The 13,354-nt window shown below is 38.1% G+C and overlaps 1 protein-coding gene across 1 annotated transcript in view; it reads left to right on the top strand.

The window, feature by feature from the left end:
• LOC110530587 (complement C3-like) overlaps positions 1-13,354 on the top strand; it is a 58,334-nt gene that overhangs the window by 18,116 nt on the left and 26,864 nt on the right. The window contains exons 6-12 of the mRNA XM_021613784.2: positions 526-611; positions 728-815; positions 3,552-3,663; positions 5,041-5,164; positions 5,669-5,784; positions 7,379-7,732; positions 7,827-8,024. Of these exons, the coding sequence (XP_021469459.2) occupies positions 526-611; positions 728-815; positions 3,552-3,663; positions 5,041-5,164; positions 5,669-5,784; positions 7,379-7,732; positions 7,827-8,024 (1,078 nt within the window). The remainder of the gene's footprint in view (positions 1-525; positions 612-727; positions 816-3,551; positions 3,664-5,040; positions 5,165-5,668; positions 5,785-7,378; positions 7,733-7,826; positions 8,025-13,354) is intronic.

Below are 13,354 nucleotides of genomic sequence, written 5' to 3'. Positions count from 1 at the left end.
GGCGTCCTAGTGCAAAATGGAGAACCCCATCGTGTTCGTGAGAGTCTCAGCTTTCAATGGAGTGGTCATTGTAGGCAAAAGCGTTTGTATGCTACAGATGTGTTCGTGAGAAAAATTTTTTTTCGGGATGTTATGTTTTAACATCGCTCTAGCTCTGCCACCTTTCACCCCAGATGTGGAGGGCAATATTGGCGGATGAGATGGATTGAGACGCAACCCATGCAAAAAAAAAACATATCTCTCACTTAAACAAACAGATTTTTAATGGGATTTTTTTGTATTATGTTAATTCAATTTCCCGCCGTGCGCGACCATTGTATGCCAATGGTTAAGGGTATCTTTACTTTTACTGAAGTATGACAATTGGGTAAATTTTCCACCAGTGTGTGTGTGTGTGTCTGTGCACCCATGAATGTGGCCAAAAAGTGTTCCATTTATTTTGTTACTCCACATTGCAAATGTGAAATTAGAAGTGGAACATTATTTACAATGTGTAAATAATCTCATGTATTCTATTCCCTTCAGGGAGGAAGGAACGTGGACCATCGAGGTGAAATTACAGAGTGAACCTGACAGGGTCTTTAACACCTCATTTGATGTGAAGAAACATGGTGAGACATCCATTCAAACACAACAGTATAGATTATCCATCTAACGGCAGGATTTTTTATTTCATTTTTTACTGTCCGCTGTCATTATGTGATTGTATTTTTTGTTGTTGTTATAGTGTTGCCAACATTTGAGGTCACATTGAAAACCAGGAAGCAGTATTTACATGTTCTGGACAAAGACTTTCAAGTGGATTTAGAAGCTATGTGAGTTTGAAAAATAATATCCAGCCTGGGGTGCTTGATCTGATGCCCTCTGGGAAATGTATTTTATTTGACATTTAATTTAACAGATAGTGAGCGAAGATGATAATGGGGAGAGAGAGAGGTTGTGTCAAAGGGCAGTAGGTGAGATTTGAACCTATGCTAACACTGTAGATATGTCAGAGGCTAATATACAGTGCATTTGGAAAGTATTCAGACCCCTTGAATTTTTCCACATTTTGTTACATTACAGCCCTATTCTAAAAATGTGTTAAATTGTTTTTTTTTCCTCATTGATCTACATACAATAACTGATAATGACAAAGCAAAAACAGGTTTTTAGAAATGTTTGAAATATCACATTTACCTAAGTATTCAGACCCTTTACTCAGTACATTGTTGAAGCATCTTTGGCAGCAATTACAGCCTCAAGTTTTCTTGGGTTTGACGCTACAAGCTTGGCACACCTGTCTTTGGGGAGTTTCTCCCATCCTTCTCTGCAGATCCTCTCAAGCTCTGTCAGGTTGGATGGGGAGCATTGCTGCACAGCTCTTTTCACATCTCTCCAGAGATGTTCGATGTTCGGGCTCAAGTCTAGGTTCTGGCTGGGCCATTCAAGGACATTTAGAGACTTGTCCCGAAGCCACTCCTGCGTTGTCTTGGTTGTGTGCTTGGGGTCATTGTCCTGTTGGAAGGTGTACCTTCGCCCCCAGTCTGAGGTCCTGAGTGCTCTGTAGCAGGTTTTCATCAAGGATCTCTCTGTACTTTGCTCCGTTCATCTTTCTCCCGATCCTGACTAGTCTCCCAGTACCTGCCGCAGAAAAACATCCCCACAGGATGATGCTGCCACCACCATGCTTCACCGTAGGGAGGGTGCCAGCTTTCCTCCAGACGTGACGCTTGGCATTCAGACTAAATAGTTCAATCTTGGTTTCATTAGACCTGAGAATCTGTTTTCTCATGGTCTGGGAGTATATTAAGTGCCTTGGCAAACTCCAAGCGGGCTGTTGTGCCTTTTACTGAGGAGTGGCTTCAGTCTGGCCACTCAAATTAGCATTTTTTTTTTTTTTTTTACTGTTTGTCATCTTTGTCATCATGGAGTATTGTGTGTCGATTGTTGAGAAAATGTTTATAGTTAATCTATTTTAGAATAAGTATTTAACGTAACTAAATTTGGAAAAGGTCAAGGGGTCTGAATACTTTACTGTACGCACTGTACGTTTTATATTTAAATAATCTGGTCAACAGTCATTTCAATTCTTGATATTTACCCCATTGATTTAAAAAATAATAATAAACTTGCCATGAGCTTAGCACACATTTCTTTCTCCATCATAACCCAAAATAAGTCTTTACAACAATATGCCATTGATAATATCTTGAAATAAACATTGTTAATATTGAAGTATACATTATATAAAGCATTGGAATTGTATTGACTTTAATGAAATTCTATAATAAATAAAACATTGACATCCTATAGTATTTACTCTATTTCAATTTTAATTCAAGAAGTAAATCTCAATTGACCCTTCACTAAGCCCCGCCCCAGACCTTTGGGAAACTAATTGCAGTGCTCCAATGGATACCAACTCTTGTCTAGTCCGACACCTCGGACAAGCTTATGTTTAAATCGCATGAAAGCTATGGCAAGTATGGAGTTTCCTTCAAAAAAATAAATGTTTAAATTACTAAATAGTTGAACAGTACATGTTGTGGAAAATCTTGAGTCAAATATTTACACAGATACCGGAACTTGTGAATTCAATTTAGACTTTATTACACACGTAACAGAGCCGAGCCCTTCCATGGAAAATATTAAATTCTCATATTACAGAGTCCTGCCTTTATAGTATTCTGTCTTTGCATAAAGTATAGAGTCCCCTCCCTCTATATGAAAATAGTTTCCCTTGACCTTTCTCCACCATTATCTTTTCATCTCAGTTCTTGCTTGTTAACGCCCACATCTGACAGCTGTATAGGTTTTAATGGTAGCGGGGCCCTGGTCCTATATGTTCCATGCCTTATATAGCCATTCTGTCTCTGCTCTTCAAAGTGGACAGCCTAGATGCTGCTAATAATGGAAATGTAATCATAGGCATGAGTTTTGCTCCCACATGCACCAGAAGTAGTTGCTCCTGTGATTCCTGAAATGCAGAGTCTGTTAGAGTATTTTTTGGAATCCAAAATTATACTTTTGTTACATTGCTTGCTAAGTCAGCTGGTTATCTAGCTAGCTCCCAGTCTCATTGACCTCCAAACATTTCAAACACTAGCTAGCTAGCCACTTAATATAACTTGTTTTCTCAAAATGTATGTTAGCTAAGTTAGCAATGCTATGAATACAACTCCCATCTGCTGTCAACATCTGGATACGATTAGAGAGCACTAATGAGCTCCTAAGTTGTTATAGCTTTGACTGCATGCATGCTGAAGGTGAATTCAGAGCAATTGAGTGGCTAGCCACACAACAAACATAATTTGACAAGGTTCCCGTGAATATATTGTAATGACAGTCCACCACAACATAAGCAAAAGTTTCCTGATTAGCAAGGGGTAGTCTGTGTTTAATTTAATTGTGTATTAGAAACACCGTTTGAGATCATTGGGGAGGGAATTTCGCCAATGGTTGAATGGGGAATTGGGTTTCCCGGGGAAATGTTGTCTGAGGTTGCAACAGTAACTAAGGGCGGCGGAGCTTAAGCGCAGATTCAATTTCATTTAACACTTGTTTCTCAGGTACTTCTCTGGAACGGCGGTTGTAGGCTATGCATATGTCATGTTTGGATATGTGTGCAAAAATGGCATGAAAATCCAGTTATCCACCTTACTACAAAGGCACCAATTACAAGTAAGTTTTTCTTGAACTGTGCTTTACTGATGATGCCCTTACAGCAAAGTTATTATGATCACTGGAATGTTTCCACAAGGTATGTTATGTATTATTTGGCAGCATATTATTGATAAAGTAATTGTACAATCTCTCAGCAATTCAAACTCAAATTCAAAGCAGTGATTTAGGGCAGGATTTACAATGCTATGATAAAGTATTGCCCCCTTTCTGATTTTCTGTGTTGTTGCATATTTTTTATACTGAATGTTTTCAGATCTTCAACCAAAACCTAATATTAGGTAAAGGGAACATGAGTTTACAAATAACACAAAAAAAGTATACTTATTTTATTTATTTCATTAACAAAGATATACAACACCCAATTTCCCCGTGTGAAAAAGTAATTGCCCCTTTACACTCAATAACTGGTTGTGCCACTTTTACCTGCAATGACTCCAACCTAACGCTTCCTGTAGTTGTTGATCAGTCTCTCACATCGCTGTGGAGGAATTTTGGCCCACTCTTTCATGCAGAAATGCTTTAACTCAGAGACATTTGTGGGTTTTCAAGCATGAACTGCTCGTTGGTAGACATTTGGTGAAAACCAAACACTGCATTCCCCAGTAAGAACCTCATACCAACGGACAAGCATGGTGGTGGTAGTGTCATGGTTTGGGGACGGTTTTCTGCCTCAGGACCTGTACGACTTGCCTTAATAGAAGGAACCATGAATTCTGCTCTGTATCAGAGAATTCTGTGGGAGAATGTCAGGCCATCCGTCTGTGAGCTGAAGCGCAGCTGGGTCATGCAGCAAGACAATGATCCAAAGCACACAATCAAGTCTACATGAAAATAGCTAGAAAGCAACAAATGTAAAGTTTTCGAATGGCCTAGTCAAAGTCCAGACCTAATCCCAATTTAGATGTTGTGACAGGATTTGAAACGAGCAGTTCATGCTTGAAAACCTACAAATGTCCCTGAGTTACAGCAGTTCTGCATGAAAGAGTGGGCCAAAATTCCTCCACAGCGATGTGAGCGACTGATCAACAACTACAGGAAGCGTTAGGTTGCAGTCATTGCAGGTAAAAGTGGCGCAACCAGTTATGGAGTGTAAGGGGGGCAATTAACTTTTTCACACAGGGGCATTGGGTGTTGCATACCTTTTGTTTATTAAATAAATTAAATAAGTATGTAATTGTTATGTTATTTGTTCACTCAGGTTCCCTTTATCTAATATTGGGTTTTGGTTGAAGATCTGATAACATTTAATATAAAAAATATGCAAAAGTAGAGAAAATTAGAAAGGGGGAAAATACTTCTTCACGGCACTGTACCCTTAGAATACTGATTTGTCGATATTCTACATTTAACCATCTTTTTGATTTTGTCTCTCAGACAGGGACAACCACAGCCATAGTGACAGTTGCTCAAATCATTGCTGCCGCTAAAGACGTTAATAGTATTGATGATATCCTTGAATGTTCTCTCTATGCAAGAGCTACTGTCTTCACTAGCTCAGGTGTGGTAATACCTATTGTGAATGCTATATGGATTCATCCATTCATATCCATCAGACCAAGGTCAAATACTTATGCAAAATACTTCAAAATTCTTGAAAGTATTTGAGGTGTGCTTGAATTAGCTTTGTGTGTGCATTTTTGGAGCTACTCTATTGGTTCCATGGAAAACTAAATCAAGCACAGCTCAAGTATTATATAATCATTGTTGTGTGTTCATAATCCCTTTATTACTGTTGCATGTTCAGTTTAATAGATTTTTTTAAAAACATGGAAACACTTATTAAGGCCGCATTGGGTGTCTTTGTTTTTGGACGATACATAATTCAAAGAGCATCTTCAATCCAGCCTGTTCTACTAGTGACTTTTACTAGTGACATCCATCTTTTTTTTCTGTAAATATACATAAGAGCATTTGGAATGTGTATTTGACCCTAATATCCACAGATTATATTTGTTACATCCCATATAACACCTTGTTTTCTCCTGGTCCGTCTCTTTCCTAGGCAGTGACATTGTAACAGCAGAACTCACAGGCATCAAAGTGGTTAAATCTCCTTACTCAATTTATTTTACCAAATCCTCCAAATTCTTCAAGCCAGGCCTACCATTTAATCTTCATGTAAGTTGCATACGTCACAAGGGTAAACTTTTGTCTTTAGAAATAAGCAGAATTATACCCTTACCAAGTCCTTAAATGTATATTGTATGTGAACTCTAAAAAATAAAAAATAGAAACAACACATTTACTTATTATATGTCTAGCAAACACTTTACTTGACACCCAGCGTCATAACACGTTATGACACTGTCATAGCCATGTTGTAATATGTCATAACAGGCTACCTGTGTAATTACCTGTTATAATATGGTCATAACACTATCATTACATATTTAGACCTGTTGTGACATATATTGCATTATTATATGGCTGGTTATGACACCTACATAAGAGTGTAAAAACCCACAAAACCTACCACACAAGTCAAAACATTACGTTACACCATAGCCTACGTATCAACAGTATGTTTGTTATATATACTTTTTAGAAATATACCATGTTAAATTATAATTGTAATTGTGCAAACATTGATGTCAGACATGCACATACCCCAATGCTCTGCTGCTGATGACTGGGATGAATGCAGGAGCAGATTTCCGGAGCAGGACAACAAACCCTCTTTCTGACTGATGACTGATATAGGTCATGTACGTGATAGGCCTATCTGGGTTATATGGTTATGACGGTCATAATGCTTCTTGACATTAACATAAAGTGTATTTTCTTAGTCCAAGTAAAAGTGACACATGATGGTCATAATGCTTCATAACAGGGTCATGAAGTTATTTAAAATACAATGAAAAAAGCGTTACTAATGAATTCATTACAACAAAAACTAAAGATTAAAAAGACAAACTTTCAAACAAAAGGGAACTTATTGTCAGGGAAAAAACTAATTTGAATAACTATGGGTTTTGAGACTTAAGTAAGTGTCATAACCAGCCATAAAATAACGCAATGTATGTCACAACAGGTGTAAATATATGGGTCATGACAGTGTTATGACCATATTATGACATGGTTATGATCGTGTCACAACTTACACTGGGTGTCAAATAATGTGTTACCTATGTTTATTTCTCTTTCAAATATCAAGGAATATTACTTTCGCTATAAAATTGTGTTTTCATGCACTTTAATGTTGCTAAAACTTCACTCTGAAAAAGTTCACTTGGAGCATAGTTTTTCTATATTTAAACACATACTGTATACTTTCAGTATATTATTGAAGTATACCAAATTATTCTACAAATTAGACAGTGTGTGGAATTCTGAAAAACATGCATTTTCAAGATAATCGCTAAATAAGAGAAAGGACACTTTTATTTGTTATGTATTCTGTGTATGCATAAACGATATTATTCAAAATATTAAAAAGAATACATATGAACAAAAAATACACTAAAAGTAATCTATCTTAAGACATGAAGTACATATACACCAAAAAAGTTCAAAAACACTTATTTAAATAACATTTCAAGGACTTTTTATTTAAGCATAATGATACATTAAAGTACAGTATAACTTTTTTTGATTAACTTCATTTACATAAGGGTAACTCAAACACATTAACACAAACGGCCATGCAACCTTTCTCACACTCATGCCCTCTCAACCCCTGTTAAACACACCCTCTTTCTTTCTCTCTCTCCAGGTATACCTGACTGACACTACTGGCTCTCCTGTAAAGGGCATTGAAATAGAGCGTGAGGGACTGAAATACTTCACAGACAGCCACGGAATAGCTGTCATCACCATTAACACTGTTCGCACAGACAAAACAAAAAATGTCCAAGTGACAACCGCTGTCTCTGGTTTACATAATTCTAGTCACCAGGCACGAAAAGATATCACACTTTTAGCATACGAGACAAAGACAGTCAAAGAGTACATCCACCTTTCTGTGGACAAATCTGTTGTGAAGAAGGATGAGAACCTCTACGTTGCCGTTAACTTCCTTGGAGAAAATGGGGCCCAGGTTTTTCAACAGGATTTCATTTCATACATGGTAAAACAACTGTAAATTAACTATGTTTTTCTTTATTGTTTTGCAATTCTATATTTTTGATTTTTATTACAGTCCGGTTTAAATGTTATATTAGGTGGTCAGCAAAGGGCGGATCATGGAAATGGGGAAGTGGAATTCAAAGGACAAAGCTCTCCTCAAAGAAACCTTGAAAGTAACTCCAGACATGCTCCCTTCCTTCCGCCTGGTGGCTTTCTACATTGTGCCATTGCAAGGTTATGACGTGGTGGCTGACTCACTGTGGGTGGACGTGGAGGACCAGTGCATGGGACAGGTAAACTCTAAAATATAACTTTTTTAACAATATACAGTGAGCTCCAAAAGTATTGGGACAGTGACATTTTTTTTGTTTTGGAATTGAAATGATACAATGACTGAGGTTAAACTGTCAGCTTTAATTTGAGGGTATTTCCATCCATATCAGATTAACTGTTTAGAAATTACAGACCTTTTGGTACATAGTCCCCTCCATTTTAGTCGGAAGTTTACGTACACTTACAGTGCCTTGCGAAAGTATTCGGCCCCCTTGAACTTTGCGACCTTTTGCCACATTTCAGAATTCAAACATAAAGATATAAAACTGTATTTTTTTGTGAAGAATCAACAACAAGTGGGACACAATCATGAAGTGGAACGACATTTATTGGATATTTCAAACTTTTTTAACAAATCAAAAACTGAAAAATTGGGCGTGCAAAATTATTCAGCCCCTTTACTTTCAGTGCAGCAAACTCTCTCCAGAAGTTCAGTGAGGATCTCTGAATGATCCAATGTTGACCTAAATGACTAATGATGATAAATACAATCCACCTGTGTGTAATCAAGTCTCCGTATAAATGCACCTGCACTGTGATAGTCTCAGAGGTCCGTTAAAAGCGCAGAGAGCATCATGAAGAACAAGGAACACACCAGGCATGTCCGAGATACTGTTGTGAAGAAGTTTAAAGCCGGATTTGGATACAAAAAGATTTCCCAAGCTTTAAACATCCCAATGAGCACTGTGCAAGCGATAATATTGAAATGGAAGGAGTATCAGACCACTGCAAATCTACCAAGACCTGGCCGTCCCTCTAAACTTTCAGCTCATACAAGGAGAAGACTGATCAGAGATGCAGCCAAGAGGCCCATGATCACTCTGGATGAACTGCAGAGATCTACAGCTGAGGTGGGAGACTCTGTCCATAGGACAACAATCAGTCGTATATTGCACAAATCTGGCCTTTATGGAAGAGTGGCAAGAAGAAAGCCATTTCTTAAAGATATCCATAAAAATTGTCGTTTAAAGTTTGCCACAAGCCACCTGGGAGACACACCAAACATGTGGAAGAAGGTGCTCTGGTCAGATGAAACCAAAATTGAACTTTTTGGCAACAATGCAAAACGTTATGTTTGGCGTAAAAGAAACACAGCTCATCACCCTGAACACACCATCCCCACTGTCAAACATGGTGGTGGCAGCATCATGGTTTGGGCCTGCTTTTCTTCAGCAGGGACAGGGAAGATGGTTAAAATTGATGGGAAGATGGATGGAGCCAAATACATGACCATTCTGGAAGAAAACCTGATGGAGTCTGCAAAATACCTGAGACTGGGACGGAGATTTGTCTTCCAACAAGACAATGATCCAAAACATAAAGCAAAATCTACAATGGAATGGTTCAAAAATAAACATATCCAGGTGTTAGAATGGCCAAGTCAAAGTCCAGACCTAAATCCAATCGAGAATCTGTGGAAAGAACTGAAAACTGCTGTTCACAAATGCTCTCCATCCAACCTCACTGAGCTCGAGCTGTTTTGCAAGGAGGAATGGGAAAAAATGTCAGTCTCTCGATGTGCAAAACTGATAGAGACATACCCCAAGCAACTTACAGCTGTAATCGCAGCAAAAGGTGGCGCTACAAAGTATTAACTTAATTAAGGGGGCTGAATAATTTTGCACGCCCAATTTTTCAGTTTTTGATTTGTTAAAAAAGTTTGAAATATCAAATAAATGTCGTTCCACTTCATGATTGTGTCCCACTTGTTGTTGATTCTTCACAAAAAAATACAGTTTTAAATCTTTATGTTTGAAGCCTGAAATGTGGCAAAAGGTCGCAAAGTTCAAGGGGGCCGAATACTTTCGCAAGGCACTGTAGGTTGGAGTCATTAAAACTCGTTTTTCAACCACTCCACAAATTTATTGTTAGCAAACTATAGTTTTGGCAAGTCGGTTAGGACATCTACTTTGTGCATGACACTTGTAATTATTCCAACAATTGTTTACAGACATATTATTTAATTTATAATTAACTGTATCGCAATTCCAGTGGGTCAGAAGTTTACATATACTAAGTTGACTGTGCCTTTAAACAGCTTGGACAATTCCAGAAAATTATGTCATGGCTTTAGAAGCTTCTGATAGGCTAATTGACATCATTTTAGTCAGTTGGAGGTGTACCTGTGGATGTATTTCAAGGCCTACCTTCAATCTCCGTGCCTCTTTGCTTGACATCATGGGAAAATCAAAAGAAATCAGCCAAGACCTCAGAAATAATTGTAAACCACCACAAGTCTGGTCCATCCTTGGGAGCAATTTCCAAACACCTGAAGGTACCATGTTCATCTGTACAAACAATAGTATGTAAGTATAAACACCATGGGACCACGCAGCCGCCATACCTCTCAGGAAGGAGATGCATTCTGTCTCTTAGAGATGAACGTAGTTTGCTAACAAGAAATTTGTGGAGTGGTTGAAAAATGGGTTTTAATGACTCCAACCTAAGTGTATGTAAACGTCCGACTTCAACTGTATATTTATATATGTGTATATATACATGTGTATTAAAGTAGTAAAAAGTTAAGTATTTGGTCCCATATTCATAGCAAGCAATGACTACATCAAGACTGTGACTCTACAAATGTGTTGGATGCATTTCCTGTATGTTTTGGTTGTGTTTCAGATTATTTTGTGCCCTATAGAAATTCATGGTAGATAATGAATTGTTTCATTTTGGAGTCACTTTTATTGTAAATAAGAATAGAATATGTTTCTAAACACGTCTACATTAATGTGGATGCTACCATGATTACGGATAATCCTGTAGGAATAATGATGAGTGAGAAAGAGGAATAAATATCGTACCCCCTGTCGTGTCTTTGGCTATGCCGGATTAAGTGATATGACATGCTATTCTATAAAATAATTTATCCGTAATTAATATCACCTGATTGAGCTAATCATGTAAATCTAATTAACTAGAGAGTCGGGCACCACAAAATAATATTTATAGAGCTGTTATCTTCCGAATAAACAAACTAGTAATATTTTACATCAATAGCAGTCAACATTAATCTTTATCTTACTTCAGTCTCATAATCTGAAAGTTGTAAATTATTTTATCTGCAAGAACCCTGGCTAACAATTTGAATCAGCAATACAAAATTGGGGTTAATTATTTATTTACTAAATACCTAACTAATCACACAGAATTCACATGCACACAATTAATCATAACTTGATTACAAATTACGTCATAAAGGAAAACGGCCCTGGCGGGCGGAACAGATATGACAGCTGGTTACACAAAGGAAAAGGGGCTGGGTTGAGTGAAAGAGCGGGAAAACCGGAACAAAGGCGAAGCTGTGCTATCGTAAATACAGTATCTTATGCATTCTAAATTACCGCCCATTTGGAAAAGGAAAATGCAATAAATATTTACTCTGAGCTGCGCTTCAGTAGGTTGGTGGTAGATGGAAAGCCGTGTTGCCAAACCAAGTCCTCTGTCCTTTGAAGAATGTCTCTGGTTGTCTATTGAATACGTTGTAGTAACGTTGTGTGTGATAGACGGGATACTCTGTCTGTTCCTTCCTAACCTGCGTTTGCAGCTGTGGTCGCTAACTCAACAGCTAGTAGGTATCACTTCTGTAGTGAATAAGAGTTCAAAAGTTCATACCATTCGCAACCAAAGCTCATGCTGATGTTGGCTTCGTTCTGTAGTTATTATCTGAACCATTCTGACATAGGACTGTAGCCCTCATATCCTCAGAACAGGAAGTTATGTTGTCGCCAAGGGCTTATATAGGAAGGGAGAGGAGGGTTTGTTTGAAAAGTTTTATAGCCCTTGTCCCTTCACAAGGGAGGGCCACTGAGCAGCCCTATCTTATGAACACCCAAATGTCACATTTTAGAAGCTAAAATCACATTTCATCCCATCACAAATAATTTAATATTCAAACATTTAAATTGAACAACAATTCCATGTGAATCCGATAACTCTGATGTGTAGACTTTCCACTGTAGAGTTTGTCATCTTATCATTGATGAGAAGGTCTCAGATGACAACCGAACTGACATCATATTCATTAAGTACCACCGCATATGTTCAGTTGTTCGGATTACCAGAATATACAGTGGGGCAAAAAAGTATTTAGTCAGCCACCAATTGTGCAAGTTCTCCCACTTAAAAAGATGAGAGAGGCCTGTAATTGTCATCATAGGTACACTTCAACTATGACAGACAAAATGAGAAGAAAAAAAATCCAGAAAATCACATTGTAGGATTTTTTATGAATTTATTTGCAAATTATGGTGGAAAATAAGTATTTGGTCAATAAACTTTTGTTATCTCAATACTTTGTTATATACCCTTTGTTGGCAATGACAGAGGTCAAACGTTTTCTGTAAGTCTTCACAAGGTTTTCACATACTGTTGCTGGTATTTTGGCCCATTCCTCCATGCAGATCTCCTCTAGAGCAGTAATGTTTTGGGGCTGTTGCTGGGCAACATGGACTTTCAACTCCCTCCAAAGATTTTCTATGGGGTTGAGATCTGGAGACTGGCTAGGCCACTGGCTTAAGCAGGGGGACACGTCTGGCACTGCAGGATTTGAGTCCCTGGCTGCGTAGTGTGTTACTGATAGTAGGCTTTGTTACTTTGGTCCCAGCTCTCTGCAGGTCATTTACTAGGTCCCCCCGTGTGGTTCTGGGATTTTTGCTCACCGTTCTTGTGATCATTTTGACCCCACGGAGTGAGTTCTTGCGTGGAGCCCCAGATCGAGGGAGATTATCAGTGGTCTTGTATGTCTTCCATTTCCTAATAATTAATTCAAAACAAGCTGCTTACCTATTGCAGATTCAGTCTTGGTGCAGGTCTACAATTTGGTTTCTGGTGTCCTTTGACAGCTCTTTGGTCTTGGCCATAGTGGAGTGTCTTTTATACTGATAACAAGTTCAAACAGGTGCCATTAATACAGGTAACGAGTGGAGGACAGAGGAGCCTCTTAAAGAAGAAGTTACAGGTCTGTGAGAGCCAGAAATCTTGCTTGTTTGTAGGTGACCAAATACTTATTTTCCACCATCATTTGCAAATAAATTCATTAAAAATCCTACAATGTGATTTCTGGATGTTTTTTCTCATTTTGTCTGTCATAGTTGAAGTGCACCTATGATGAAAATTACAGGCTTCTCTCATCTTTTTAAGTGGGAAAACTTGCACAATTGGTGGCTGACTAAATACTTTTTTGCCCCACTGTAGTTAATTTCCCCCCACATTCTGACGTTCCCAGAATGTCTATGTTAACCAAGGGTTTTGCAAATGTAACCTTAGTAGGGTAGAGAGAGGGAAA

This window comes from Oncorhynchus mykiss, chromosome 8 (assembly GCF_013265735.2).
Source record: "Oncorhynchus mykiss isolate Arlee chromosome 8, USDA_OmykA_1.1, whole genome shotgun sequence".
Taxonomy (NCBI): domain Eukaryota; kingdom Metazoa; phylum Chordata; class Actinopteri; order Salmoniformes; family Salmonidae; genus Oncorhynchus; species Oncorhynchus mykiss.
Note: the sequence above shows the minus strand (reverse complement) of the source record. Positions and strands in the feature narration are given on the sequence as shown.